The following is a 25,364-nucleotide window of genomic DNA, read 5'->3' as shown; positions in this document are numbered from 1 at the left end:
GTTTCATTGTTTTTACAGAATTAATTAGAAATGATAAGATGATTCATAACAATAAAGTAGTAACAGCTCAGCTACCACTATTGCAGCATCTTATTACATCTTACAGGTTTAAAGACTACATTGACATACATTTCTTGTTTATTATTAGTTATTAATTATCTCCATTATTAAATTCATGCTGGATGCAAGAGTTATGCAAAAATCAGTAAATTTAGCCTGCTAAGACCTTGTTTTTAGGAGACTTGTATGCAAATTAACAGCGACTATCCCGCTTTTCAAAATGAGATTCATTATTCCCTTTAGAAGCCTAAACATTTTCACACTCAAGTGTTTTTAAAGACCAGTGCAAAATAAAAATGCAAAATTCTCACAAAATCATGAATCAGGTATTTTGAGTAAGTATTTCATTCAAGGCTTTCAAGAAGCATGAGAGAAACTCTAAATAATGAAATGCTCCTGTTCTCATCAAGCTTTGAAAATGTTTTTTTAACTCAAAAATAAGCATTATTCAGTCTTTATGAATGCTTGACTGTGTTTCTTTTCCTATAGGTTATAACACATTTATAGCTTCTCATGATAACTCAAACAATCAGAGAATAGAAACACGCCAGCGTTAATTTACAGATTTAATAACTCTGCACTTACACATTAGAAATTCCAGAGTATACAGTCAATAAATCAAAAAAATACAAGTCTATGAAAATACAAAATAAGTCACTGGAAACATGTTTAATAAAAATTCAATAAATAGTATTTAAAAAACAATAACACCAAAAACATGCACATGTGTGAGTGCTGTGGGGGCTTTTCTGTTTTGTGCGTGACACTGTCTGGGGAACAGAGGTCTTCTTCTCTCACAGTGTTACTTCTCATCCTTGGTGAGGCTACTAGGTCAGCTGGTATTTGGTATCTGTTGAGCAAATGTCCCGAGGTGTTACACATCATTATAAGCTGATGAGCATATAATGTGGATGGGCCTTTATGTGTGGGGTTTACATGTTTTCGCCATGCTCGCATTGGGTTCTCTTATGGTACTCCAGCTTCCTTTCACAGTCCAAACACAGACAAGGGTTAGGTTGAAAGAAAACTCTTATTTGGCCCTAGGTGGGAATTTGAGCATGAAAGTTTGTCTGTCTCTAGACCTGTGATTTACTGGCGACCTGTCCGAGGTGTACCCCGCCTTTTTCGCTGTGACTGGGATAGACTCCAGCCCCCTTCCAACCCTAAATTGGATAAGCAGAAAAAAAAAAAAAACAACAACCAATGGATGGATGGACACGTAAGCTACTTTTGATAGAATAAACACACAGATTAAACAATCTCAAGTTGTCAAGTTTCATGTGTTTTATGTCATTTGCTCCAAACTGTTTAATCCAGTGGTTCTCAAGCTGTGGGGCAGACCCCACTGATGGAGCACAGAGCTACTGCAGGTAGGATGTGGTTCCAGAGTAAAACCGTGAAGGGAAACTACACTGTATGAGTATTATTCTCTTTAGGTAAAAGAAACAAACAAAAGTTCACTAATGCTAATGTGCCAACCTTTATTTTACTAAAATTCACACTTGGATTTTTTTTTCTTTTTCTGAAAGGAAGTGCCAGAAGAAGTACATAAAAATCTCCTTAGATTTTTATATAAAAGTTGTTTAGTTGTCCCATTTCATCAACTTCCGACTACATGATAACTACACTACCTGAGTGCTCCAGTAGGCAGGCTTGTTTTTTCTCCTCCCCTGAATCTCTTTTATTTCGAGGAGTTGTTGCTGTGCCTGGTTTCTTCATGCAGTGCACTACAGCTTTCATACTCTGGATCTAGCTGCTCCTCTTTGATTGCAATCCTTTTAGCATCCTCTGCAGAACAAAAACATCAGCAGGGAGTCAATGATTTATTTAAGACAAATAAATCTGTGAAAATTGAAAAGACGCACATCTTTTTAAGCAGGTCCCTTTCTGAATTTAACTGAGATAAAGACGGAATAGCAATCGAATGCCTCATGTTTCAGCTGTACTGTGCAGCTGTGATATTTACCTTTAGCTAGCTGCAGGTCAAAAGAGTACTCTGTCTCTTCCACCTCACGGCTCGGTGCCAGGCCTTTCATCTGGTCTCTTAGTTCCTTCAGCTTGATGTAAAAATGCACCTTATCTTGTGCACGAGGAAACTGAGCACAGCGGGGGCTCGATGACGGCATCAAGTAGCACACCTGAAAAGAACATCAAATGCTATGAAGTCTGTTCTATAGCTGAGCAGATTTATGTTGAAATCATTTCCTGTTTCCACCTACCGTTTCAGTTTCGGGAATTTTGTACGGCTGTAGTCCAAACTCAAGGTTCTTGGCCTTCACACCAAAGGTTTCTTTGCAGAAGATTTCATAAATACCTGTGAAATTTACACAAAAATACCTTCAAAAAATAAAATCAATCAGCTAGTGCTAGTATCAAAACACTTCAACAAAAATGGAAAAAAGAAAATTGTTTGCATCATTTTACCTTTTCCATTAAACGCTGCTATTAATGGCTTGTATTTTTGTAGCTTCTCAAGTAACTGTCGGCCTCCTTCACGGATCTCCTTACTAGGACCAAAAAAAAAAAAAAAAAAAGAGGACAAATTTTATTTTAAGTTACAAACTGTCTGTTTTGCATTTAGTTGTAGTCGCTTTAGTTAACTTTACCTGGAGAGATCCTTGCTGCCAGGTGTGGTCCTTTCTACCATATTGGTAAAGCCGATGCTGTATTTCTCTGGCAGGCTCTGGTCATGCATGTAGTTAAGTTGCTGGTCAGTTAGACCTGACAGAAACAGACATTTCCCTGGACAGAAAAGAGGAGCTGAGTATAAAAACAACCAAGTGGCCGTCTAGCACAACACTGGACTCAAACCAGCTTTTTTCCTCCTGATTAATCATGTTTTCCAGTTGTAGAAGCTCTAAATTTACAGAACTGTTATCAGCAGACATTGCTACTTTTTTTGTTTTTGTTTGTTTGTTTGTTTGTTTTTTATACCATATGATCATAGCTGATCAACACTACTTTGTAAGGCAATAAGCCTGCAGAACAAGCATGGAGCTACTTCAGGTGAGATATATAAATATATTTATTTTAAAGCAATGATCCATGTTGATATTTTACATCCTGAAGTTGAAATAAGCAACAGAAAATTTTATAGCTAATATTTCTAAGTAGCTACATCTAAAAATGTCTTGATGCATGCTCAATCATCCAGGTAAGTAAATCGACAAAAGTTGATTCTGTTCATCTGGACGTAGCGTTTTCAGTCGGAGAAAGTGCATCCCAGTCACGGAAGCGTTGGATGTAGTCTGTAAGAGATTACAGGATGCCCCCAACCTCAGCAACAAAACCACTCTCGGCATCGACCAAGTGTGTTTGCTTTTGGAACTTTGTCTTAATTCCACCTATTTTACATACAAGGGTCAGTTCTACTGGCAGAAACATGGGTGTGCCATGGGCTCCCCAGTTTCACCCATCGTGGCCAATTTGTACATGCTATCCTACCCTGGAACACCACCATGTCATTGGTTCAGATATGTGGATGACACCTGGGTGAAAATCAAATCTCAGGATGTACCACAATTCATGGATCACATTAATTCAGTGGACCAACACATCAAATTCACCAGGGAGGATATGAAAAGTGGCAATTTTCTTCTTAGACTGTGAGACTGCATTTCGTTGCCTTGTACTTGTGACGTGTGCAATGAGAATAAAGTTGAATTCTATTCTATTCTATTCTATTCTATTTCCATCAGTAATGGGGGACATCTAAAAGCTGATGTGTACTGTAAACCTACGCACATGGATCAGTATTTAAGGTTTGACTCTCATCATCCACTGGAGCATAAACTGGGTGTCATCAGGACACTGCAACACAGAGCAAACACCATCTCCACTGACACAGCGGCCAGGGAAGCAGAAGAACATCACATCAAGAAGGCCCTGAGTAAATGTGGTTATCCCAGCTGGACATTTGTCAAAGCTGAGAAGGCGCCTAAAAAAAAGCTCCAGCCGATCTAGGAGAGAAGGACAACTGCAGCCTAAGCAAAAACCTGTAGTGATCTCGTACGTGTCAGGAGTATCGGAACAACTGAGACGCATTTTTTCTAAACACCATGTCTCTGTGGCTTTTAACCCCAAAACATGCTGTGCCAAAAATTGGTCCCCCCCCAAGGATCGGGTCCCCCGACACAAACAGAGTAACATAGCGTATGCTGTTAAGTGGCAGGAGGATTGCCAGGATTTATACATCAGGGAAAACAAACAACCTCTGGTGAAGTGGATGGCACAACACAGAAGAGCTAACTCGTCAGGCCAGGCCTCTGTAGTCTATTTACACCTACAGGCCAGTGGACACTCTTTCAATGATGAGGATGCACACATCCTGAACAGGGAGGAACGCTGGTTTGAGCGTGGAGGCAAGGAGGCCATTTACGTGAAAAGGGAAAGACCATCTCTGAATCGAGGAGGGGGCCTAAGGGTACATCTTTCGCCAATTTACAATGCTGTGATTGCAGACATTCCCCAACTCTCTGTGAATGGTACTCATGACCATTGATCACTGGTCTTTGATCACTGAGCTTTGATCAATGGTTTTTGATCAGTGGTTGTTGATCAGTGGTCATGAGAATTTGCATATTAATGATCAAGGAACCAACCTCCCAGCCCATTGTTCATTCAGTGGTGCTAGTTTCAGTCATTATACAAATGTACTTTTTATAAGATTGTTGAAACCTGCAGTCAGCTGAGACTGAAGAAGTCACCTAGATGAGTGGTAAAACGTCTCTTTCACTGAAAACGCAACATCCAGATGAACGTCCAGAATCAACTTTTGGGGATACATCTAAAAACTTCAAGGACACTCCCTTATTCTGAAAAACCTACCTAGCAAATCCTAATACTCTATGGGGGATACATCAGAAATAGTGTTGCATAAATGTTTTGCTGACTCTTTAAACATCAATATTCACCTTTGAAAAGCTCTTTAAAATTTGATGTATTCTGTTGCCTGCATTCAAACCTGACAAGTTACAACATTCAGCTGCATTTCATCATCATATTGGCATCTTGGCCACCTTTAAGGTCTCTTAGAACAAGCCTTAGCTATAAAACAATAGTGACAATGCACCCAGAGTGGGTCAAACAGGGTAGAACTGAAAATGAACACTGGCTCATATTTATTATAGTCGGTAATGAAACTGAATTTAAACGTACAGAAATGGTTCCCTGGGTTTGGGTAATGATGTCCTTTGTAAGCTGACAATAGGCCTGGATTAATTCCAATCTGAGGAGAGACACAAAATAATTAAAGACCTAAAGACTGCAAGTTGGCCATGTCACAAACCTAAATCACAATTAGAACAAAAAACAAAAACACAGAACAAAACTGGAAATACAAAATAACTCACTATCAAAATGTCGAGATTGTAGGTAATCACATCTGGCAGTGTTTTAGCCATAACTTCAGCCACTGACATGCCGTTGAAGCGGTTGAGAGCTCTCTTGGCTTTTTTGGCAGCCTCAACCTCGTCGTCCTCCTCACGTGTCTCACCATCCTCCGCTTGCTGTTTCGGAGGTCGACCTCTCTTCTTCTTCACTGGTGTCACGTCTAAGAAAGAAGAGGAATTTATTGAGTACTGAATCAAAAACAAACAAATAAAAAAAAGACAATTAAAATACAGGCGACAGGATCTCAGAGAACGTATATTGAACAACCTATTGAGGAATTTTGATTTGTATTTTATGATGTCTTTTGTCTGGTTCATATGCAGCTCATTCCTTTAAACTGTAGTTAAATGTCTCCAAATTATTCTATGGGAAACAGAAGGCAAAAGTAGTTTTTTGTACAAATGGCAGCACACATATTTAAAATACATCAGATCTGAAACTTCTTGGGAAGAACTACTGTGATTGTAGCATCTTCCATTACCTTTAGGTGGACCTGAAGGCTGGTGCTGAATACTTGGCCCGTGCTGCTGTGTATGCTGTGTGTGTTGAGCATGCTGTATGTGTTGTGTATGTTGATGCCGTGGGTGGTGCAGGAGTGCAAGATCTGGGTGCTGCTGGTGCTCTCTGATGTTCTGCTGAGACACCTGCTCCGGGTAATGATTTGGGGCTGGAAGGTAGTTCGTGTAAAAAGGTTCCTGATAAAAATTTGGATCCCGGTGAACAGATAGCTCGGCCATGACAGGCTCATCCACGGGACCTTCAGTGTAATGGTCCATGCTGGGATAGGGTGCCACATGCTGTACCTCAGGGTACTGCTGGCTGGACTGGTACCTAGTAGAGATGAGGGCGTGAAGAAGTTAAGCAAAAAAAGAAAAGAAAAAAAAGGGACATGAAACAGGATCCAGGTACATCAGGAAAATGTGGTGTGTGGAGAAGTGGGTGAATAAAACTTAAACACAGGACACAATACTTGCAAAAACACATGCGCTGACATCCACTAGTTCATATTTTCTGCATTTCATTTACTGTTTTTTATGTAAAACAGGCACCTCAATTATTGTTCATTGCTTTTATCTAGTTTACTGATCATTTCTGATGATGCAACCTACAAAAACTAACCTTTTTGCACCTCTAATTGTGTATTTTTACAATAATCACAAGGTTGACTAGAATGGAATGAAGATACTTTTGCAGAATATGACGATACAAAGACAAACAGAGGCCAAATGTGTAAACTATTCATTTTAACCTTGCGTGAACTGACGTGACTCTCTACAGGTGACAAAGTTTACAAGTGCAGTTAAAAAAAGGCCTGTAGCAAACAAAGGTGTAATAAATGCTGGATAATGCGCTGGTATGTTAAAAATGTAAGAAAAAATATTTTAAATTAGTCAGACAAACATAACAGAATATATCAAGATATTCAGATTGTACAAGTATTGTTTTTCTTTTGCATGCCTAAATTTAAATCCAGAGTATTTCTGTTTCATATTATTCCTACATAATTACCCCTACTTCCCTTTAATCAGGAATCATGGATTACGGTAGTCAATTATCCTTCACAATTACACTTATCAGTTGCTACAATCCTAAATATAAAGTATACAAATGTGTAGGCTATGATGTCGAGTGTCAAATGACATTTATTTTCCTCCATCATGCATGAAAATGAAAACGAGTCGAGGAGATAACATGACAAGTTTCCCCAGACCTCCTGCCACCTCCAACACCAACTCACCACTGCTGAAAATAATCCGAGGGAACCGTCAGTGAAGTAAACTGGTTTTCTTCCATCTTAACTGTTGACTTATTTGAATACATTAACATTTATTCTGCTGCCAAACTCATGGATAAACATGAGAAATGTAAGCGGTAAAGCGCACACAGTAGCTTGTTGGCACAAAGGCAGATGCTACAGGAAGGTTTAGCTAACAGCAAACTGACGAGATTTCGAAGTTCTACAGTTGTTTTAAAAACGCAATTTAATATTAACAAACATAAATGTAAATGGGTAAAGTAACATACCTGTCATACATTTCTTTAGCTTTCAAATAAGGAAATAGGGACTGGGAGTCTTCCCAAAACAAAGACCATTTAAACGCTCAACATTTCGATTTGATCCGGTTGGCTGAAATGCTTACCGCCGCCTTGTGGTCACTGTGCGTACTGCAGGGATCGGATTTCGACGAGTATTTTAAATGCATCGGTGACGTCATATAATCGATAGAAAACTAAGAAGAACATTGCAGATCATTTAGAACTGTATTCGTGAAATCTGACACATAACACTTATTATAGAGCCTTGTACTAAAACTTTGCGAGATAACGCAAGCTACCGCTAAGCGGCGACAGACGGCACTTATCGCCGTGTATCAATACGAGTTTATGCTGTAGAAGAGTACTGCAACCGAAGATGGTTTATTTACGGAAAGCTCATTACTTCTCCATAAAATCAGAGGCGGATTTATCGTACAATTGAGAGGAAATAAGAGTCCATGGAAAAAAAGACAGAGTGAGGACTCTCTATCAAAGAATTGCCAGTAGTTAGATAAACGTCACGATCTGCTTCTGGTCCTCAATGACAGACACTTGACTTTAAGCTAGTAAGAATGAGCTTTAGACTGTGGACATTTACTTATTTGTGACGGGAACAATTAAGTTAAGGTTTTAAAGTGTAGTTCTGTGTTAACAGTCTCCGTGTTTGGATGTTTTTAAACAGCGTGTTTTATGGCTAATCAGTAGCATCATGTGAATGGATAGCGGCTGTGGATGTGTGAATTATTCATATACAGTGCATCTGTACAATATGTGCAGTCTGCCATACATTTGTAATATGAAAAGGGATACTTTAGCTACATGGTAGTACTTTGACAGTGCTGCATGCACAGCGTCCCGGCGTTGTATTGAGTTTTTAAACATCTTCAACTAAATGGCAGTGGTGCTAATTTTAGTAGACAGCTATAGTTTTATTTAAGAAGAAAAGGGGATGCTTATATTTTTAGCACCAGATTGAAAAGGAGAGCTGAAAATGTATTGTTTATCTATACTAATTTCTATCTCTTCATATATTGTGTGCTGTTTTTGACCAGTGTTTTGAACCTGGTCACTTATCTTTTCCTCCAGGTTGAGTCAGATCAGTCTGTGAAGATGCCAGCTGGGGTGTCTTGGGCTCGGTACGTCCGGATGTTAGGAGCCAGTGTTTTGGCCATGTTTGCAGGAGCACAGGCTGTCCATCAATACTACCTGCCTGATCTGGTGAGGGACAAAATTAAGCCTTAGGTATCAACAGAAGTAAACAAAGGCCAAAACTGAAAGCTTCTATTTACCAAATCGACCCAGGATTGTACTATACTGTCTAGTATGGGAAAACATTGTCAAACATTGGCCTGGTCGAACAAACACTTCAGTCTATCCCATGCAGAGACCTTCATCAAGGATGCCAAGATTTAGGTTTTCTGGTCACCAGAAAAGTGAAGCCAAAATTCAGGGAGTTGTTTTCTTTGGTCCTGAAATCCCTGAACTGGTGCATGACGATGAGTTCAAAAAGAAAGTGAGTAAGCAGCATGGGAAGCATTTGTGCAGGCTAACAGAGTTTTTTACATTCTCATCTCTCCTTTTTATCTGGAAATCTTGATGATGTCAGCAATGAACACGGGAAATGATTTTGTAGAAATATCAAAGTAAAAGAAAACCAATAGCAGCGAAAATTTAATCTGAGCATAAACTGCTTGTTCTTGCAGAGAGAGACGGGTGTGCGGTCCAAGCGTATAAGCAAGTGCCTTAAACCTTTTTGGAGCACACCGACTTCTTTTTATTTGGAATTTAATTAAACAGAAATAATCTTTAAAACAATTTTGGTGGTACATTCTTTAAATTCCAGATGTTTTATTATTATATTACACTGATATTGAAAAGTTTCAGAATGTCAGTGACGTGTATCTCAGAAATCTGATCAGTAAGCTTATATCGGATCGATAAAGAGCTGACGTTGTGAAGTTATAAGTAGCAAACAAAAAATATTTTTTGTAGAGCAGTGTTATGACCAGTTTTACAGCCTCCTTACTGACAAAGACATTACCATTGGCCCACCATACTATATGAAAGTACATCTTTATTGTTTCCTTTGATTTCAAAGGAAGACTGCAGTCTTTCTTTGTATTGATGTTGCCTTAATGTGGGAAAAAAAGATAATGTTGAAATCACAACAACAGTCTTCTCAAGGCGCTTTATATTGTACAGTAGATCGTACAATAATAGATACAGAGAAAAACCCAACAATCATATGACCCCCTATGAGCAAGCACTTTGGCGACAGTGGGAAGGAAAAACTCCCTTTTAACAGGAAGAAACCTCCGGTTGAACCAGGCTCAGGGAGGGGCGGGGCCATCTGCTGTGACCGGTTGGGGTGAGAGAAGTTTGTGTTTACTACCTGTTGTGGTGGTCACTCAAAATCCATCAACTCAGCCATTCTGCTGAGCATCACATCAAAAATGGCATCACTGCCAACCCAGACACCTCAAGCTGCTGTCACTGTTTCTCAGCTGGAAGTATGTTGATGTCCGATTCTTTGGTTAGAGTTGACATATTATGCAGGGAAATTGTGGTTGGAATTTGTGAGCAGTTTGTATTCACAGATGCATCCAACCAATGAGCTTTCACCTGTCAGGCTGAGTTAAACGTGCTTGCTGTTCTCTTTCAGAGTATACCAGACGTCCCACCAAAGCCTGGTGAGCTTCGAACGGAGCTGCAGGGCTACAAAGTCAGAGAAGAAGCCTTAAAGAAGGTTAAATCTGAACGAGATACCGGCTGATGTGGATCTACATCCTCTGTGTGACAGACACTGAAAGAAGCGGATAGCACTAGCCCCACTATGTCATGTGTGGGATGTCTGCACATAAATATCTTCTGTGGTTTCTTCTAATGGGACAAACAGGAGAAGAATAAAGTACCATACCATTGGCTATCAGGGATCTTAAGGATCTTATCCGGATTGTCTCTCTCTCCCCCCCCCCCCCCCCCCCCCCCCCCCCCCCCCCCCCCGCTGTTATTGCATTTCTTCTTCCTTCTTGAATGTGTTTGCATTGTTGAAGTGCAAAATACTCTGAGGTTTTAATCATGAAAACATATAGCGGGAGTTGGAGTCATGAAAGAGTTTATGGCCTCCACCATGGAGATAAAAATGTTTTCAATTAAAAAAAGACATCAAACAAGAATTTTGGCAGCACTTTGTGGTACATGAGAGTGATTTAAACTGAAATGCATACGATTTCCTTTTTTGGAACAAAAAAATTTAATAGATATTTTTTTGGGCGGGGGAGTTGTTCCACTCATTGGATGACAGCATGAGACATGATTTTTAATGTTGACTGTAATTGGTTAGGGAGGGGGATATGAAGTGTTCTTAGTATAGTGTGGCATGCAATGCATTCATTTGATCACATTTTTTGTTGTATTCAAGCTTGAAGTGCTTTTCATCAAAATAGCTTTTGACAGTCCTTTTTTTTTTTAAGATCACAAGTCTAAACTCCTACATGTTGGCAGGCGTAAAGTTTGAGTTAAGGTTAAATAACAATGGAAATAATGCCTTTCAATTGATAAGTGCTACAGAGAAGTAGAGTGTCAAATTATTTTTTACGAAGGAGTACATAAGTAAAGTAATAAGACCCCAACACTGATTGTTTGAGGGAGCTCCTATCTATCAATACAAACTGACATTATAACTGAGAGGGTTACACATAAGCCAAGATGGTGTTATAATTTCCAGAGGAGAAAGGTTTTTTTAAAAACTTTAATTTGGGCCTAGCTTTTACACATTTATTAATCGTGTTCAGTTGATAGTTATATAAATGCTGTTTAAATGGCTTTACCATGCAAGTATTGTAGATAATGCTTCAGGCAGCATATTTGATGGGAAGACTGGCTTCCGATCAAATATTATTGCCCTGCTTCTCTTCTGACCAGTTCATAAGCAAGTAAGGTTTATTTATGTAGCACTTTCCAAGAACAAACTTCACAATAAAGTACTTTACAAAGTGGTAAAAACCTGGTGGTCACAACAAAAGCACAGTCACCAGTACTTGTATTGCTCAGCACTGTTGGATAAGAATATGGCTAAGACAGAAGGAATGTAACTTAGTACGTTTACTCAAGTACTTTACTGAAAAACAGTACTTCATACTTTATTTACGTATTTCTGTGTTGTGCTACTTTCTGCTTCTGCTCCGCTATATGGATGCAGATGTCGTGCTTTGTACTCCATGCCGTACATTTTTAAATTGTAGGTTCGATAGTTTATAGACAGATCTTTTCTTCCCTGTTCATGGTTTCGGTGTGCCAACCCAGTGAAAACATCCTGGACACAGGCTGACCCCGACCTGCGTATCATAGCAACAGGTTCAAACAAAAGGGGAAAAGATGGCGGCGCGGAGGGAGGAAGACGCAGCTGTTTATCTGGAGAAACACAAACTCATCGAGCTTATGGACAACCTGACTAGCATGCTCTTCTTTTACAGACCCGGTTAGAGCTTATTTGGTCTTTTCTTATACAGGCACTGCATCCGGTTGTGCTAAAAACAAAAAGCTACTGCAAAATCTGGAAAGTTAGCTCATATGTACTTACTGGGAAACTAAAGGACTAAAACACCTGTTTGTTTACCCAGAACAGTTTTTGAGCAGGGGATTATAATGAACTGAAATCCAGCTGTAAAATATTGCAGACATAGCCTTTGTTGCTCTACATACTTATTTTGTGCTAGATAAAATATTCATTGGTTAACTGCTCTTTCTCTTGAGAGAAATGTCTGTTTTGTGTTACTCTAACATGGTACTAACATTTTGCTTTTAATTTTCATCACCATATGTCCACCATGATTGTTTTGTTTTACATTGTTTCTTGTGTATTTTTTCAGAGAAACCCAGGGAGTTTCTTATTGAAAAACTGGAGCAGCTAAAGCTGTCTCAACAGAGTGGTGTGATTGGGCCAAATCTGTTCGATGACTCTAACCTGGATGTAGTCTTTAGGATTATGGACCCTGATAATAAACAATACATCTCTTTTGTCCAGTACAAACAAGGTGAGTGCTGAACTACAGGGACAGGAAGCGACACCTTAAATACTTGGGATGGAGCTGAATGAGACGTAAAATGAAGGAATCAACAATGAAGCACTGTTGCTTTACAACCCAAAGATACTGGGTTCAAATCTAGTCTGGGGCCTTTCTGTGACGAGTTTGAACGTCCTCCCCTTATTGTTTCTCTTCACAGACCTCAAAATTATGTAGCAAATGTATTCATTCTTTATATAGCAAAATGTTATTGTAATAATAATAACCATTCATCCCCACAGCTTTGACAATGATGGGCATAAAAGACATCAATGAATGTCCCGATGGTGTAAATGAAGATCGGATATCCCATGAGACGTTCAAAACAGAAGCGTAAGTAGAGCTTAGCAGTGGTACAAACACAGTGTTTACCAGAATTTTAATACGCAGCGTTTTGCGAGGGCGATTGTTAACTTATTTTTCTGTTACAGGACACAAGGTCTGGAGAGGTGCTCAGCAACTTATGTACAGCTGTGAAGTGTTGAGGCTACTGCCCAGCCCAGCTTTGAACTGTTTAGTTTGAAATGTTAAAATGTGTATCTTTATCTACCAATAAATTCAAACCAAAAAAGGCACAGCATTAATGGTTTGTTTTTGCCTTTGTTTGTAGTCAATACAGCCTGTTGAAATGACCTCTGTCTGTCATTATCCACATCTATGTTCATGTTTAACATTATATTCACGATTGTTAGTACTTCTGCTAGCACTAGAACCGCAGTAAAACAGTTTTTGTGGAATAACGACTGTATTTATTGCAGTTTGACTGCGTTCCCTTTATCCGTCGTGGTTGTCTTGAACGCGCACTGGTAGAAGGCGTGGTCAGGAAGTGACATGTCCGCGTCCTTATACGGAGGACCCTCGCCTTTCTCCGGTGACTTGTAGGTTAAATTAGTTTATCTTTTTCGTCTCAAAGTTTCGTCAGTTTTTGCTGGGACAGCGCCCTGCGGAGCTCAGCATGGGTACCGTCCATGCCAGGGTAAGCAAAACTCCGCTAAACGTGCGAGCTGGGACTTTGACCTCCGTGTCTGTGTTTAAGTGAGTTATCTGACAGAGCGGCTGCTGGAGTGAGAGGCCCTCTGCACTGTAATTCAACAAGATACAAACAAGGCTCAGGCATTCAGCTCACTGTACAGAGACTGGATTCATTCAGGCCACAAGTTGTAGTTTTTTATTAACCACGGTAAAATGCTAAGAAGCTATTCCAACTGTGTGTTTTAGACTCATAGCATGCTAGTGGTGTCTTTCCTTTTGCTGCAGTTTGAAAGGCTTTGGTGTGCTTAATGAACTTAAGTGAGGGTTGTTTTTTCCCCCCCACTGCTGTACTTATTATGTTTATGTATTTATCTAGTACAGGGCTGCGGGTATGGGTTTATTAATAAATGGGTCATATGTGAATAGGATAACGAGTGTCTCACATGTTTTATCGATGATACCATATCTTTAAAACTGAGCCAGATAGATGCAGTTTACTGACTTGCTTTAATAAGTAATAACAACAACAAAACTGTAAAAAATTTTTTTGCAGTTTTGGTTGTAAAATTAAAAAAAAAGAAAAGTAAATTATTGTAATTCCCGTTATGAAACCTTAACCTTTTAGAAGTATTTCCACAGACCTGACCTCAATGTCCCCAACAGTATATAGAGCCCCAAGCCTGAATCACCCTGTAAAAATAAAATAGATTCTATGCACATATTCACATATATGCACAATTAATTTCACAGTCATTTTTGTTTGTTCAGTAAAACACTCTGTGAAGTAATTATATATCCAATTATCCAATATATCCATTTTACTATGTCCTGCAGAGCCTAGACCCTCTGCCCATGCATGGGCCAGAGTTAGGAGTTCAAGCTGACGACATTGATGCTCCGGAGATGGACCAAGAGCCGAAACAAGAAGTTCTTGAAAATAAAGATGTAAGGTTTATTCTGTGCCAGATTGTAAATGGGACGTACTCGGATTACCACTGTCACATTGCAATACCCATCTTTACACTATAATTACACTCTGCTTGATAACTCTTAAAAAAGGTGGTTTTCTTGACAATATCATTGTTTTAATATTATTTAGTATTATTTATATATATATATTACAATTAGCCAATTTATCTAAATAATAACATTTATGTAAATACAAATATATAAATAAATGTATATTTTTTTCTCTTTGGGATCTTTACCATTTTTTTGTGCGTCTGTCTTCTCTGTTTTTCAGGTTGTGGTTCAACAAGTGCATATAGACGGGCTTGGAAGAACCAAAGAGGACCTGCTGACTTATGAAATCTCAGATGTTTTCCAGGCAAAGAACTTGATTGATGTAGGTACATATTAATATGTGTGAAATGATTGTTTCCTGTTCAGCTTATGGTTGTGAGTAGTTGTAACACATGGTTCAAACTGTTGTGCAGGTTATGCGAAAGTCCCATGAAGCGCGACAGAAGCTTCTGCGTCTCGGGATCTTCAGAAAAGTTGAAGTTGTTATCGACACCTCACGAGGTACTGGCAGTCACTGTGTGGTCTTCAAAAATGACTTTGTTATGATTACATATCAGACATATTACAATGAAGTCTTTATCTCAAACGTATAAGAAGAAATGGAAGAAAGCCAACCTATTCTCGTGATGAAAAATGTTGACCATGTCCTGCTCAAAAAGACATAGGAGGAAGCAAATGCTTGTTCATTCATATCTCTATTTAACTCATCATATTTCTTTTTGTTATAGAGTGTAATATATACATGCACACAAGCTTTAAATGTTAATAGTTATGACACTAAACTTTGACCATTGCAATCAAAATTTAGAGTTTAAGTATTTAACACCCTGTCTCATCTAAATACTTCTTTGTAAGTGTTTTTAATATATTCTTTTAACTGATTAACACACAGATTTTGTGCATCTGTTCAAATTCTTCTCCATACTATTCCAGATTTACTCCATAGACAGCTATTCACATGCTCTTCCTTGTTGTCCACACATAAATCTAAAAGTTATGACTGTCCAATTGCAGGCTTATTCATGTGAGATATAGTGGCAAGAAAAAGTAACTGAACCTTTTTGAAATGTTGTATTTATGAATACAGTTGTCTTAAAATATGGCCAGCCAATTTTCTGGGTCACAGTAATGTATAAACACAAGTTAGTTTTGACTAATAGCAGACAATTGATCTTATTGTTCATGCTGAATACATTATTCAAACTCACTTTTAGGTCATGGGCCATATACATGCCAATTTGCTCTCAAGTGGGCTGGAGAAATAAAACCAATGCATAATAACTACATAATTACAATGTTTTTCCTTCAGTTTTCACCTTTCTGTAAATGCAAAACAAGTTTATTCTTAGGACAGATAATCTCATCATATTTAAAGCAAAGTTAAAGACAGCTTAGTCCCCAAAATCTGTGCAATAGAGCTCTGTTTTTGTATGTTCATTTTCTGCTGTTACTAGATATACACATAAATTTACAGATCATATTGGAAAAGGCACAACTAACTTGTATAGAACTAGAAATACTTTTAATTCTACATACATTTTCATGCTTGTGTAGTAACAAACATGAAAACAGTGTTTTACCACCCTGCAACTTTCACAGTTTACATCCAGTGGCCCAAAGTTGACCTTGTCACTTGTCTGGATTCAGAATATGAATACCAAGACTACTGACATTTAAAGTGGAAACTAGAGTTGGCAAACCTTTAGTCCATGAAGTGAAACAACATTGATCTCAGGTTCAGGTCTCTAGATTCAGCTTAAGGTTTAAATGAGTTATAGGAGCTGGTTAATGTGCCAATACATGTCTCTACAATATGCAGGTTACCATGTTGACACACAACAGAAAAAGCTGTTTAAAAAAATTGTTGCACTTCTACAGTTTGCTCACACACACACTCCACATCAGTTTATACAAGTTTATAAACAAACCCGGGTAACTGGAAAGAACTCTACTACTTCCTTACTGGTACTGCATTGATGTAATTGCTTCTGAGTAAATGTATAGCAGTTAGATATTTTGATTTGTTTTCTCTTCAGGGGAGGATGCTCTTCCTAATGGCCTTGATGTGACCTTTGAGGTCACAGAGCTGAGACGTATGACAGGCAGCTACAACACAATGGTTGGAAACAATGAAGGCAGTATGGTTAGTGCCAAAAAGAGCTTATGTCATCTTCCACTCTCTGAAAGTAATGCAGTGTTGTATATTTTTCTCTGTGTGTGTTAATGCAGCTGTTTAGTTCAGTGTATTTTGAATATTATAAATATTAGGAAAATGCTGATCAGTTTGTTGATTCTCCTTCATTTCAGGTACTAGGCCTAAAATTACCCAATGTATTGGGTCGGGCAGAAAAACTGACATTCCAGTTCTCCTATGGTACCAAAGAGACATCATACGGTCTGTCTTTCTTCAAACCCCAACCAGGAAACTTTGAACGCAAGTAAGACATGAAAATGATGTGCACATAGGCATTACCTGTATTGAGTCACCCAATATCAATGTAGAAACAAGTTAAACAGTAGAATTTACATTTTTTTCAGTCTAGAAAATTAAATATTTTAAAATGTATTAAATCATAATGTTATACGTGTTTCTCTACTTGCTGTAAGTACCCTCACTATGCTGTTGTTGACATTGTGGATTAAGTAGGTAAATGTTTGAGCACTCTTTGCCGTAACTTTCAGTGGGTGCATTTTGTAATTGCAAAGCATTATTGTACTGATGTTTTCCACTTTTCATATCATTTTCAGTATCACTTTGAATGTCTACAAAGTCACAGGTCAGTTTCCATGGAGTTCACTGCGGGAGACGGATCGAGGCATATCTGCAGAACTGAGCGTAAATACCTGCCTATTTCTGTTTTGTACAACTAAACCTATTTAAACTGGAACATTCTTGAACATGGTTTTGATGAATTAACACATTTGAGTAATATTTCAAATTAGATGAGTTTAAGAAAAACTACCAGAAAGTATAAGAATGTTTTAAGAGCCATAAAGTTCATTTCTGAGTTGCAGTATTGCTCCAAAGACATAGTTTGGACTTTTCTTGCATAATCTAAAATAAATATATATATATATATATCTTGGATAATATGTTGTCTCTAGCATTTCATAGGCCTTTATTTAATCATTATTCTTTTTTACTTGTAAGGAAACTGCTATATTATAAATATAGACATATATAAAAACTGGTGCTGTCAAAATTAACGCGTTAACGTAGATTAAGCCGCCATCACGATTAACACGATAAACATTTTTTAATGCTATTAACGCATCTGGAGTATGGAGGGCAGAATGACTCAAAATTCCTGAAATGTTTCTGTCCACACATTTATAGCAGTTTGTCCAAGTAGTTACATTCGCACACGCGCAAATGGGCAGTAAATCTGGTAGTGACGGGCAGCTGAACCAATCACATTGTGCAAGAAGGAATTTTCTTTTTACTGAAGCACTTGCAGCTTAAAATATCACATTGACACGAAGCATACTCTAGTCAGGGATGCTGCTAGGACTTTGGCTAACACGTCATCCAGCTTGCGACAAACCACTCACGGAGCATCGGGGGCTCAGAAAGTCTACCTCGGACATATTGACTAAAACAATTGCCAAGTGAATTACAACAAACTGCAGACCTTTTAATGTCGTTGAGAACACGCGCTTTGGTTCCTCATTTCAAGGACTTGAAGTGCCTCCCCAAGCGTTACACAGAGAGAGAGTGGATAAATGTTTTTTTTAACATGAATGTTCAAGATGTTCAGTAAACATGTTAAGTGCATATATTTTACCTTTTTTTCCGAGTCTGTTTGCTCATGCAAAATGAATTGCAATTAATATAGATTAGAAATGAATGATATATATATTAAATACAGGGAGTGCAGAATTATTAGGCAAATGAGTATTTTGTCCACATCATCCTCTTCATGCATGTTGTCTTACTCCAAGCTGTATAGGCTCGAAAGCCTACTACCAATTAAGCATATTAGATGATGTGCATCTCTGTAATGAGAAGGGGTGTGGTCTAATGACATCAACACCCTATATCAGGTGTGCATAATTATTAGGCAACGTCCTTTCCTTTGGCAAAATGGGTCAAAAGAAGGACTTGACAGGCTCAGAAAAGTCAAAAATAGTGAGATATCTTGCAGAGGGATGCAGCAGTCTCAAAATTGCAAAGCTTCTGAAGCGTGATCATCGAACAATCAAGCGTTTCATTCAAAATAGTCAACAGGGTCGCAAGAAGCGTGTGGAAAAACCAAGGCGCAAAATAACTGCCCATGAACTGAGAAAAGTCAAGCGTGCAGCTGCCAAGATGCCACTTGCCACCAGTTTGGACATATTTCAGAGCTGCAACATCACTGGAGTGCCCAAAAGCACAAGGTGTGCAATACTCAGAGACATGGCCAAGGTAAGAAAGGCTGAAAGACGACCACCACTGAACAAGACACACAAGCTGAAACGTCAAGACTGGGCCAAGAAATATCTCAAGACTGGTTTTTCTAAGGTTTTATGGACTGATGAAATGAGAGTGAGTCTTGATGGGCCAGATGGATGGGCCCGTGGCTGGATTGGTAAAGGGCAGAGAGCTCCAGTCCGACTCAGACGCCAGCAAGGTGGAGGTGGAGTACTGGTTTGGGCTGGTATCATCAAAGATGAGCTTGTGGGGCCTTTTCGGGTTGAGGATGGAGTCAAGCTCAACTCCCAGTCCTACTGCCAGTTTCTGGAAGACACCTTCTTCAAGCAGTGGTACAGGAAGAAGTCTGCATCCTTCAAGAAAAACATGATTTTCATGCAGGACAATGCTCCATCACACGCGTCCAAGTACTCCACAGCGTGGCTGGCAAGAAAGGGTATAAAAGAAGAAAAACTAATGACATGGCCACCTTGTTCACCTGGGCCCTATTTCAGGAAGCCGGTTTAGAAAACTCAGAGTGAAAAACGATACTCAGGGTTGAGTAACCCCGAACTGTCCAACTCGGAATATTCGGTTTCAGAAAGGCTGATAACAAGTAGTTCAGTCAACGCGGAGTTGCTTTAACCCCAAATTAAGCGCGCGCACGAGGATACATAAAGCCCTGATTAGTGGAGCACAGATTAAGCGAGTCACCATGGAGACGGAGGGAAAGAAGGCGCGGTCAATGTATTTTACAGCGCTTGAGGCCGAAATTCTGATGGCAGTATATGCCGATAACATGCAAATTTTGCAGAAAAAAAGTAACACAGCCACAGCTGCAAAAGAAAGGGAGCATACATGGCAAAACATAGCCGACAGAGTCAATGCGTGAGTGTTAATTTAAACATTGATCTAGGGATTTCCACCCATTTAACACGTTATTTTATTATATTTTATTTCATTTTTTATTTCATACATTTTATTTTGTGACGTGATGTGAGCGCAGGTGCAACCCAACAGGCCCCAAACGTTCCTGGCAGCAAGTAAATATAAAAATATAGTCCAAACAGGTAAGGTGTAATTGTATTATGAGCCATAGTGCTTGGTCTGTTTGTCCGATGTAAATCAATTGCAGTTAGAGGCTACATTAATTTCCCCTCTGTAAGCACTTATTGAAATTATCTGAGCACATTACAAGTACATATTTGCTTACTCTGTATGCTCAAATGTGACCCGTTATGGCCACTAGAAAAAAAGCGGAGGCCCGAAAAACAGGTGGGGGTCCTCCTCCATCACCACCACTCACAGAGCCTGGCCACTTGGCTTCCACATTTGTGATAATGTTGGCAGCATCACATATGATCTTCACAGTGCAGAGAACACAAATTAGCATCCATTACTAATAATGAAATAATTTGTTAGTTTGAAATGCTACAGGGAACTATGTACCTGTACATTAATGCTGTGGAAAGACTTCCTGTTCACATAGTCTCCTTCATTTACTGAAGGAGCAATGATTGGAATGTGAGTGCCATCTATACAGCCAATCACGCCTGGGAACCGTGAGAATAAATGTAAAATTTAAGTAGTAGTTCAAGTATCACCACATCATGTATTAAGTTTTGTTCATCCTGATACCTGCAATTTTGTGGCATCCCTCTTTGATAAATCTTGTGGGTCTATGACCGGGGAACACCACAGACGAGTACAGGAGACGTTTCAGTGCAACTGTAACATTCCTGACTGCCCGACAGACGGTAGCCTTGGAAACGTGCTCAGCGTCACCAATATTATACAGAAAGCTCCCGTTTGCAAAAAACCGAAGTGCGATACAAATAATATGTACAGAACTGAGAGGATGTCCACGATGTGTCACATGAGCAATATTAGGCCTGAGGATGTTATTCAAATAAATTGTAGATTGTGCTGAAAAACGGTAACGTTCACACAGGAAATCATCAGGAAATGATAAAATGTCCAAACGCGCTCTAATCACTCTCTCCCGGCGGAGAGCTCTGCGGAGAATTTGGGCTTCAACATCTACTGGCTCTTCAAGGAAGGAGCACGCCATGTCTGACACTTCCTACAGTCAGGTTTCTGACAAAGAGGCGGAGAACGTCAGGGTTAGTTGAAGTAAACCTGCTGGGGGGCAGGTTAGCTTCACGGAGTGTGTCGTCATAGTAACTCACTCAGAATTAATCTAAACTCGCTTTGTGAAACCGAAAACCCAGAGTTTTCGTTAACTCAGGGTATACTTACTCAGAGTTTGCACTAAACCGGCTTCCTGAAATAGGGCCCTGATCTGAACCCCATTGAGAACCTGTGGTCCATCATCAAATGTGAGATTTACAAGGAGGGAAAACAGTACACCTCTCTGAACAGTGTCTGGGAGGCTGTGGTTGCTGTTGCACGCAATGTTGATGGTGAACAGATCAAAACACTGACAGGATCCATGGATGGCAGGCTTTTGAGTGTCCTTGCAAAGAAAGGTGGCTATATTGGTCGCTGGTTTGTTTTTGTTTTGTTTTTGAATGTCAGAGATGTATATTTGTGAATGTGGAGATGTTATATTGGTTTCACTGGTAAAAATAAATAATTGAAATGGGTATATATTTGTTTTTTGTTAAGTTGCCTAATAATTATGCACAGTAATAGTCACCTGCACACACAGATATCCCCCTAAAATAGCTAAAACTAAAAACAAACTAAAAACTACTTCCAAAAACATTCAGCTTTGATATTAATGAGTTTTTTGGGTTCATTGAGAACATGGTTGTTGTTCAATAATAAAATTATTCCTCAAAAATACAACAATAATTCTGCACTCCCTGTGTGTGTGTGTGTGTGTGTGTGTGTGTGTGTGTGTGTGTGTGTGTGTGTGTGTGTGTGTGTGTGTGTGTGTGTGTGTGTGTGTATATACATATATAGTTGTTTTTTTTTTTAAATTGTATTTCACAGGACTGAACCTGTGCTAAAAGAAAACTATTAAAATTCTCTTTGAGTGTAAGCATACATTCTTTGTGTTTATTCCCCATTGACTTCATTATATTGCATAAATGTCTGTTACAAGCTTAAATATAAAGTTGAAAAAGTGTCATTACAGCTATCAATCAAGTAATTGCGATTAATCACGATTAATTACAGAAAATTGTGAGATTAATTAGTTAATTTTTTTAATCTATTGACAGCACTAATAAAAAAATGAATGTAGCTTCTGGAAACTCTGGAAAGTCAAGCTAAATCTGAAGAGCCATAAACCTGATCACCAGTAGCAGGCGTCTCCTCTGCTTGCCAAAAGAAGTTTGATTAGATTGTGTAGAAGTGGAAAAAGGGCCATTTAGCTCACTCGGTAAACAATTTCCTGATAAATTCAAAGGCTCAGTCACATGTTTGAAGTCTTTATTTTAAACAACAAGACTTTCATTTTGTAAATTACAGCCCCTACTTACTGCTTTAGGGTGTGTCTCAGTCATCGCGTGATTGACAGTCGTTACCGTTTCAGACGTCATTGTTCTTTTGTTTCTCAATCAGATCCACCCATCGTTCATTTCATCCAGTTTCTAAACAATCAGGAATCAACACTAAAAATGCTTTCACAATGGGTTTTCATTAATCAATCGCTGATATCAAATTGTCCATCTTTTATGTATAGACTGTGGTTATACAGAATTGAATTCTATACAAACAACAGTTATTAAATGACATCTGATTATCAATACCCATAGTTTCCTGTGTGGAAGACCAGCCAAACTCTGAAGTGGGAAGGAGTATGGAGAGAGCTTGGCTGTCTGGCCCGCACTGCCTCTTTTCCTATACGGGAGGAGAGCGGCCATTCTCTGAAGTCCTCACTCTCGGTATTTCTCTGTTTGTTTTTTGTTTTTAAATTAAAATTTATTTGTTTTACAGTGAGGTTACAGTGAAGTTAAATGCTTATTTTGAAAAGTGGAAAAAGCCTGAATTTTCTCAAAGGCTCCATGGAAATAAACCTGCAAATATGATGTTTTGAATTGCAGCATGGTATGGTGATTGACACCAGAAACTCCTCCATCCTTCCCAGGAAGGGTGGTCTGTTGAAGATCCATCAGGTTTGTTGTTCACCACTAAATTAGATCTATTTTAAATGCTATGTAGAAAGTTAGTGACTATTATCATACACAAGCTTGACATTTTGTTTGGTGGTTGTGTAGGAACTTGCTGGTTACACTGGGGGAGATGCCAGTTTCTTAAAGGAAGACTTTGAGATCCAGCTCAACAAAACACTCTTCTGGGACTCAGTGAGATTTTTCATTTTACATTTCAGTCAGTTGCCACAAAATCTTCCCTAAAATTAGCCTGTTAAAAAGGCTGTTGTGCTGATTAGATAGCTTTACTAGCCAATTCATTGACTATATATGATTAATGATTATTGATGTCCAATAATAAAGTAATGGAAAAAATGGCCTGTTAACGGCTGGCCTCTTTTTGCTGATTCAGCTTGACTAAACACTGAATTTTTCCCTCAGGTCCTTTCTGCCTCATTGTGGGGTGGTTTGCTTCTACCCATTGGTGATAAGCCGACAAGTATAGCAGACAGGTAAAAACTCACAGCACACTGGCATTACTAACCAGAGGTTTGATGGTCCTAGAGCTTTGTAAATTAGGCTGTTGAAAGTGATGTTGCTGTCCAACATCTATAATGGTTAGCATTTAAATCTTTAAAAGACCACTTTTTATAATGGGAAACTTGGGTGGTGTCTGTAGTTACAAATAGGATCTTTTTCTACTAATTCAAAGCAGATTTATCTGCCTCCCTTAATGACTGTCTGACTCTGGTGTGGCTCAAAAATTTAAACTGTCTAGTCTTATCCCTAAAACCATCCATCAATCGTTTTCTTCCACTTATCCAGTTCAGGGTTGTGGGTGGGCTGGAGTCTGTTCCAATTGCTTTAGCAAAAGACATATAAAGTTCAGTTTAATTTAAATTTGTTGTGTGTTTTGTACTTTGTTGATATTCTAGGTTCTATCTTGGTGGCCCCACCAGTATCAGGGGTTTCAGTATGTACAGTATGGGCCCACAGAGTGAAGGTGAGGCATTATCTCAGATAAGCTGCTTGGTAACCAGAATGAAGTTTGATGATTAATTGAAAGGTTATGTGCTGGCTTTACTGGTATGGCAGGTGACTACCTGGGGGGAGAAGCCTACTGGGCTGGAGGCCTCCACCTCTACACCCCTCTACCCTTCAGACCAGGCATGGGAGGCTTTGGTGACCTCTTCCGAACCCACTTCTTCCTCAATGCCGGGAACCTTTGTAACCTCAACTATGGTGAGCTTTTAAAACAGATGAGCACTATGTGTAATTCTTCTGACAACGTAGTGTTTTATTCTATTGTATATAATATCTTATTCTTATTATCCTATTCCATTGTTTTTCTTAATTTTTGCTACTGTAACTTTGCACTGTCCACTTTCTGCAACAAATTTCCCACGTGTGGGACTAATAAAGGTTTATCTTATCTTATCTCTCTCTTATGCTTATTTTTTACCAAGACCGGATTAGGATTTTATGTTGTTAGGACAAGTATTGCTCAGATTATGAATACATGCATTTGCCTATATGGTTGGGTTCATATGTACATTTTTGTTCAGGTGAGGGGCCACAAGCGCATTTGAAGAAACTGGCTGAATGTATACGTTGGTCATATGGACTGGGCATTGTGCTGCGCTTGGGGAACATTGCCAGGCTTGAGCTGAATTACTGCATTCCCATGGGAGTCCAAAGTGGAGACAGGTAATGCTAATTTTATCAGCTAGTCTAAGCTAAGCTGATTGGGACTTATTTACGGTTTCTTTAAAGAAATATTAGGCCAATAGAATCACTGTAAATAGATGATGAATGATGAATTTTAGTCTGAAAAGAACAACACATTCTAACTGACCGCAATCAAATTAAGTATAGTGGTGGTTTCTTTAACGTCACTAATTAATTTACTGTACATTACAGATCTGTTTAAATGTGACACTAAAGAACTTATTACTCTAAGTTTGACAAGTGTGAAACTGTGTCTGAACATTGCTATGGAAAAATTAAGAAATGGATTACTTAAAAAAAATCTGTATTACATTGCAGTTGTAATGATGTGCAACAGAAATAAGCTAATAATTGTCTTTCAATTACATTTCAATGATTCTTTATTGTCTTTGCAGGATATGTGACGGGGTCCAGTTTGGAGCGGGAATCAGATTCTTATAAAACTGCATTTCTTTCCTGCCAGATAATTGCTTGTACATAATTGTTGCAACCAGTTTAGTTCAATAAAACTATTTGCACTGACTTTCTGTTGTGATCTGTGTTTTCTTATCATTACATTAGTGAGAAATGAAACAACTGGTCAACAGACCTGACCTTGAGTATGCCACAAAACTAGCTACGGATGGACAAAGAAAG

The 25,364-nt window shown here is 38.8% G+C and overlaps 4 protein-coding genes across 11 annotated transcripts; 3 read left to right on the top strand and 1 right to left on the bottom strand.

Moving 5' to 3' along the window:
* Window positions 1-612: 612 nt before the first annotated feature.
* Window positions 613-7,629, bottom strand: tdg.2 (thymine DNA glycosylase, tandem duplicate 2). 3 transcript variants are annotated; one of them, XR_001167845.3, is made up of 11 exons: window positions 7,477-7,591; window positions 7,190-7,257; window positions 5,933-6,282; window positions 5,412-5,611; window positions 5,218-5,287; window positions 2,667-2,802; window positions 2,485-2,567; window positions 2,280-2,374; window positions 2,027-2,198; window positions 1,692-1,848; window positions 613-1,223 (listed from the first exon to the last, which is right to left on the bottom strand). XR_001167845.3 is itself a non-coding variant. In XM_012922837.4 (10 exons), the coding sequence occupies exons 2-10, from the start codon at window positions 7,243-7,245 to the stop codon at window positions 1,742-1,744; spliced, it is 1,269 nt and encodes a 422-aa protein (XP_012778291.1). In that variant the 5' UTR covers window positions 7,246-7,257; window positions 7,477-7,591; the 3' UTR covers window positions 613-1,741. The 3 variants fall into 3 exon arrangements, 1 of the variants encoding a protein (XP_012778291.1); XR_001167846.3 differs by lacking the exon at window positions 7,190-7,257 and having other exon boundaries at window positions 7,477-7,629; XM_012922837.4 differs by having other exon boundaries at window positions 613-1,848.
* Window positions 7,149-10,469, top strand: uqcc6 (ubiquinol-cytochrome c reductase complex assembly factor 6). 5 transcript variants are annotated; one of them, XM_023153047.3, is made up of 3 exons: window positions 7,149-7,225; window positions 8,575-8,706; window positions 10,151-10,469. In XM_023153047.3, the coding sequence occupies exons 2-3, from the start codon at window positions 8,599-8,601 to the stop codon at window positions 10,259-10,261; spliced, it is 219 nt and encodes a 72-aa protein (XP_023008815.1). In that variant the 5' UTR covers window positions 7,149-7,225; window positions 8,575-8,598; the 3' UTR covers window positions 10,262-10,469. The 5 variants fall into 5 exon arrangements, with proteins under 5 accessions (XP_023008815.1, XP_076742210.1, XP_023008812.1 ...); XM_076886095.1 differs by lacking the exon at window positions 7,149-7,225 and adding an exon at window positions 7,852-7,963; XM_023153044.3 differs by lacking the exon at window positions 7,149-7,225 and adding an exon at window positions 7,935-8,054.
* Window positions 10,469-13,129, top strand: efcab10 (EF-hand calcium binding domain 10). Its single transcript, XM_004564513.6, has 4 exons — window positions 10,469-11,968; window positions 12,360-12,524; window positions 12,797-12,887; window positions 12,986-13,129. The coding sequence occupies exons 1-4, from the start codon at window positions 11,866-11,868 to the stop codon at window positions 13,029-13,031; spliced, it is 405 nt and encodes a 134-aa protein (XP_004564570.1). The 5' UTR covers window positions 10,469-11,865; the 3' UTR covers window positions 13,032-13,129.
* Window positions 13,130-13,261: 132 nt separating this feature from the next.
* samm50 (SAMM50 sorting and assembly machinery component) lies at window positions 13,262-25,251 on the top strand. 2 transcript variants are annotated; one of them, XM_004564518.5, is made up of 15 exons: window positions 13,262-13,530; window positions 14,361-14,471; window positions 14,770-14,871; window positions 14,963-15,050; window positions 16,586-16,692; window positions 16,857-16,987; window positions 17,298-17,385; window positions 22,665-22,793; window positions 22,953-23,024; window positions 23,127-23,213; window positions 23,442-23,512; window positions 23,936-24,003; window positions 24,096-24,242; window positions 24,566-24,707; window positions 25,124-25,251. In XM_004564518.5, the coding sequence occupies exons 1-15, from the start codon at window positions 13,510-13,512 to the stop codon at window positions 25,167-25,169; spliced, it is 1,410 nt and encodes a 469-aa protein (XP_004564575.1). In that variant the 5' UTR covers window positions 13,262-13,509; the 3' UTR covers window positions 25,170-25,251. The 2 variants fall into 2 exon arrangements, with proteins under 2 accessions (XP_004564575.1, XP_076742209.1); XM_076886094.1 differs by having other exon boundaries at window positions 23,936-24,005; window positions 24,089-24,242.
* Window positions 25,252-25,364: the final 113 nt, after the last annotated feature.

The sequence above is a fragment of the Maylandia zebra genome, linkage group LG7 (assembly GCF_041146795.1).
Source record: "Maylandia zebra isolate NMK-2024a linkage group LG7, Mzebra_GT3a, whole genome shotgun sequence".
NCBI lineage: Eukaryota > Metazoa > Chordata > Actinopteri > Cichliformes > Cichlidae > Maylandia > Maylandia zebra.
This window is presented reverse-complemented; position numbering and strand designations above follow the sequence as displayed.

Bases quoted from the DNA above. Each gene is read 5' to 3' on its own strand.
- samm50 (XM_076886094.1), top strand. From the start codon at position 13,510: ATGGGTACCGTCCATGCCAGG. The intron at 16,693-16,856 runs GTTAGTGCCAAA...CCTTCATTTCAG, and splicing joins GAAACAATGAAGGCAGTATG to GTACTAGGCCTAAAATTACC. The intron at 24,243-24,565 runs GTGAGCTTTTAA...ATTTTTGTTCAG, and splicing joins CCTTTGTAACCTCAACTATG to GTGAGGGGCCACAAGCGCAT.
- tdg.2 (XM_012922837.4), bottom strand. From the start codon at position 7,245: ATGGAAGAAAACCAGTTTACTTCACTGACGGTTCCCTCGGATTATTTT. The intron at 6,283-7,189 runs GTGAGTTGGTGT...CATCTCTACTAG, and splicing joins TCGGATTATTTTCAGCAGTG to GTACCAGTCCAGCCAGCAGT. The intron at 2,803-5,217 runs GTACGTTTAAAT...TTTTCTGTCCAG, and splicing joins AAACCCAGGGAACCATTTCT to GGAAATGTCTGTTTCTGTCA.
- uqcc6 (XM_023153047.3), top strand. From the start codon at position 8,599: ATGCCAGCTGGGGTGTCTTGGGCTCGGTACGTCCGGATGTTAGGAGCC. The intron at 8,707-10,150 runs GTGAGGGACAAA...GTTCTCTTTCAG, and splicing joins AATACTACCTGCCTGATCTG to AGTATACCAGACGTCCCACC.
- efcab10 (XM_004564513.6), top strand. From the start codon at position 11,866: ATGGCGGCGCGGAGGGAGGAAGACGCAGCTGTTTATCTGGAGAAACAC. The intron at 12,525-12,796 runs GTGAGTGCTGAA...TCATCCCCACAG, and splicing joins TTTTGTCCAGTACAAACAAG to CTTTGACAATGATGGGCATA. The intron at 12,888-12,985 runs GTAAGTAGAGCT...TTTCTGTTACAG, and splicing joins GAGACGTTCAAAACAGAAGC to GACACAAGGTCTGGAGAGGT.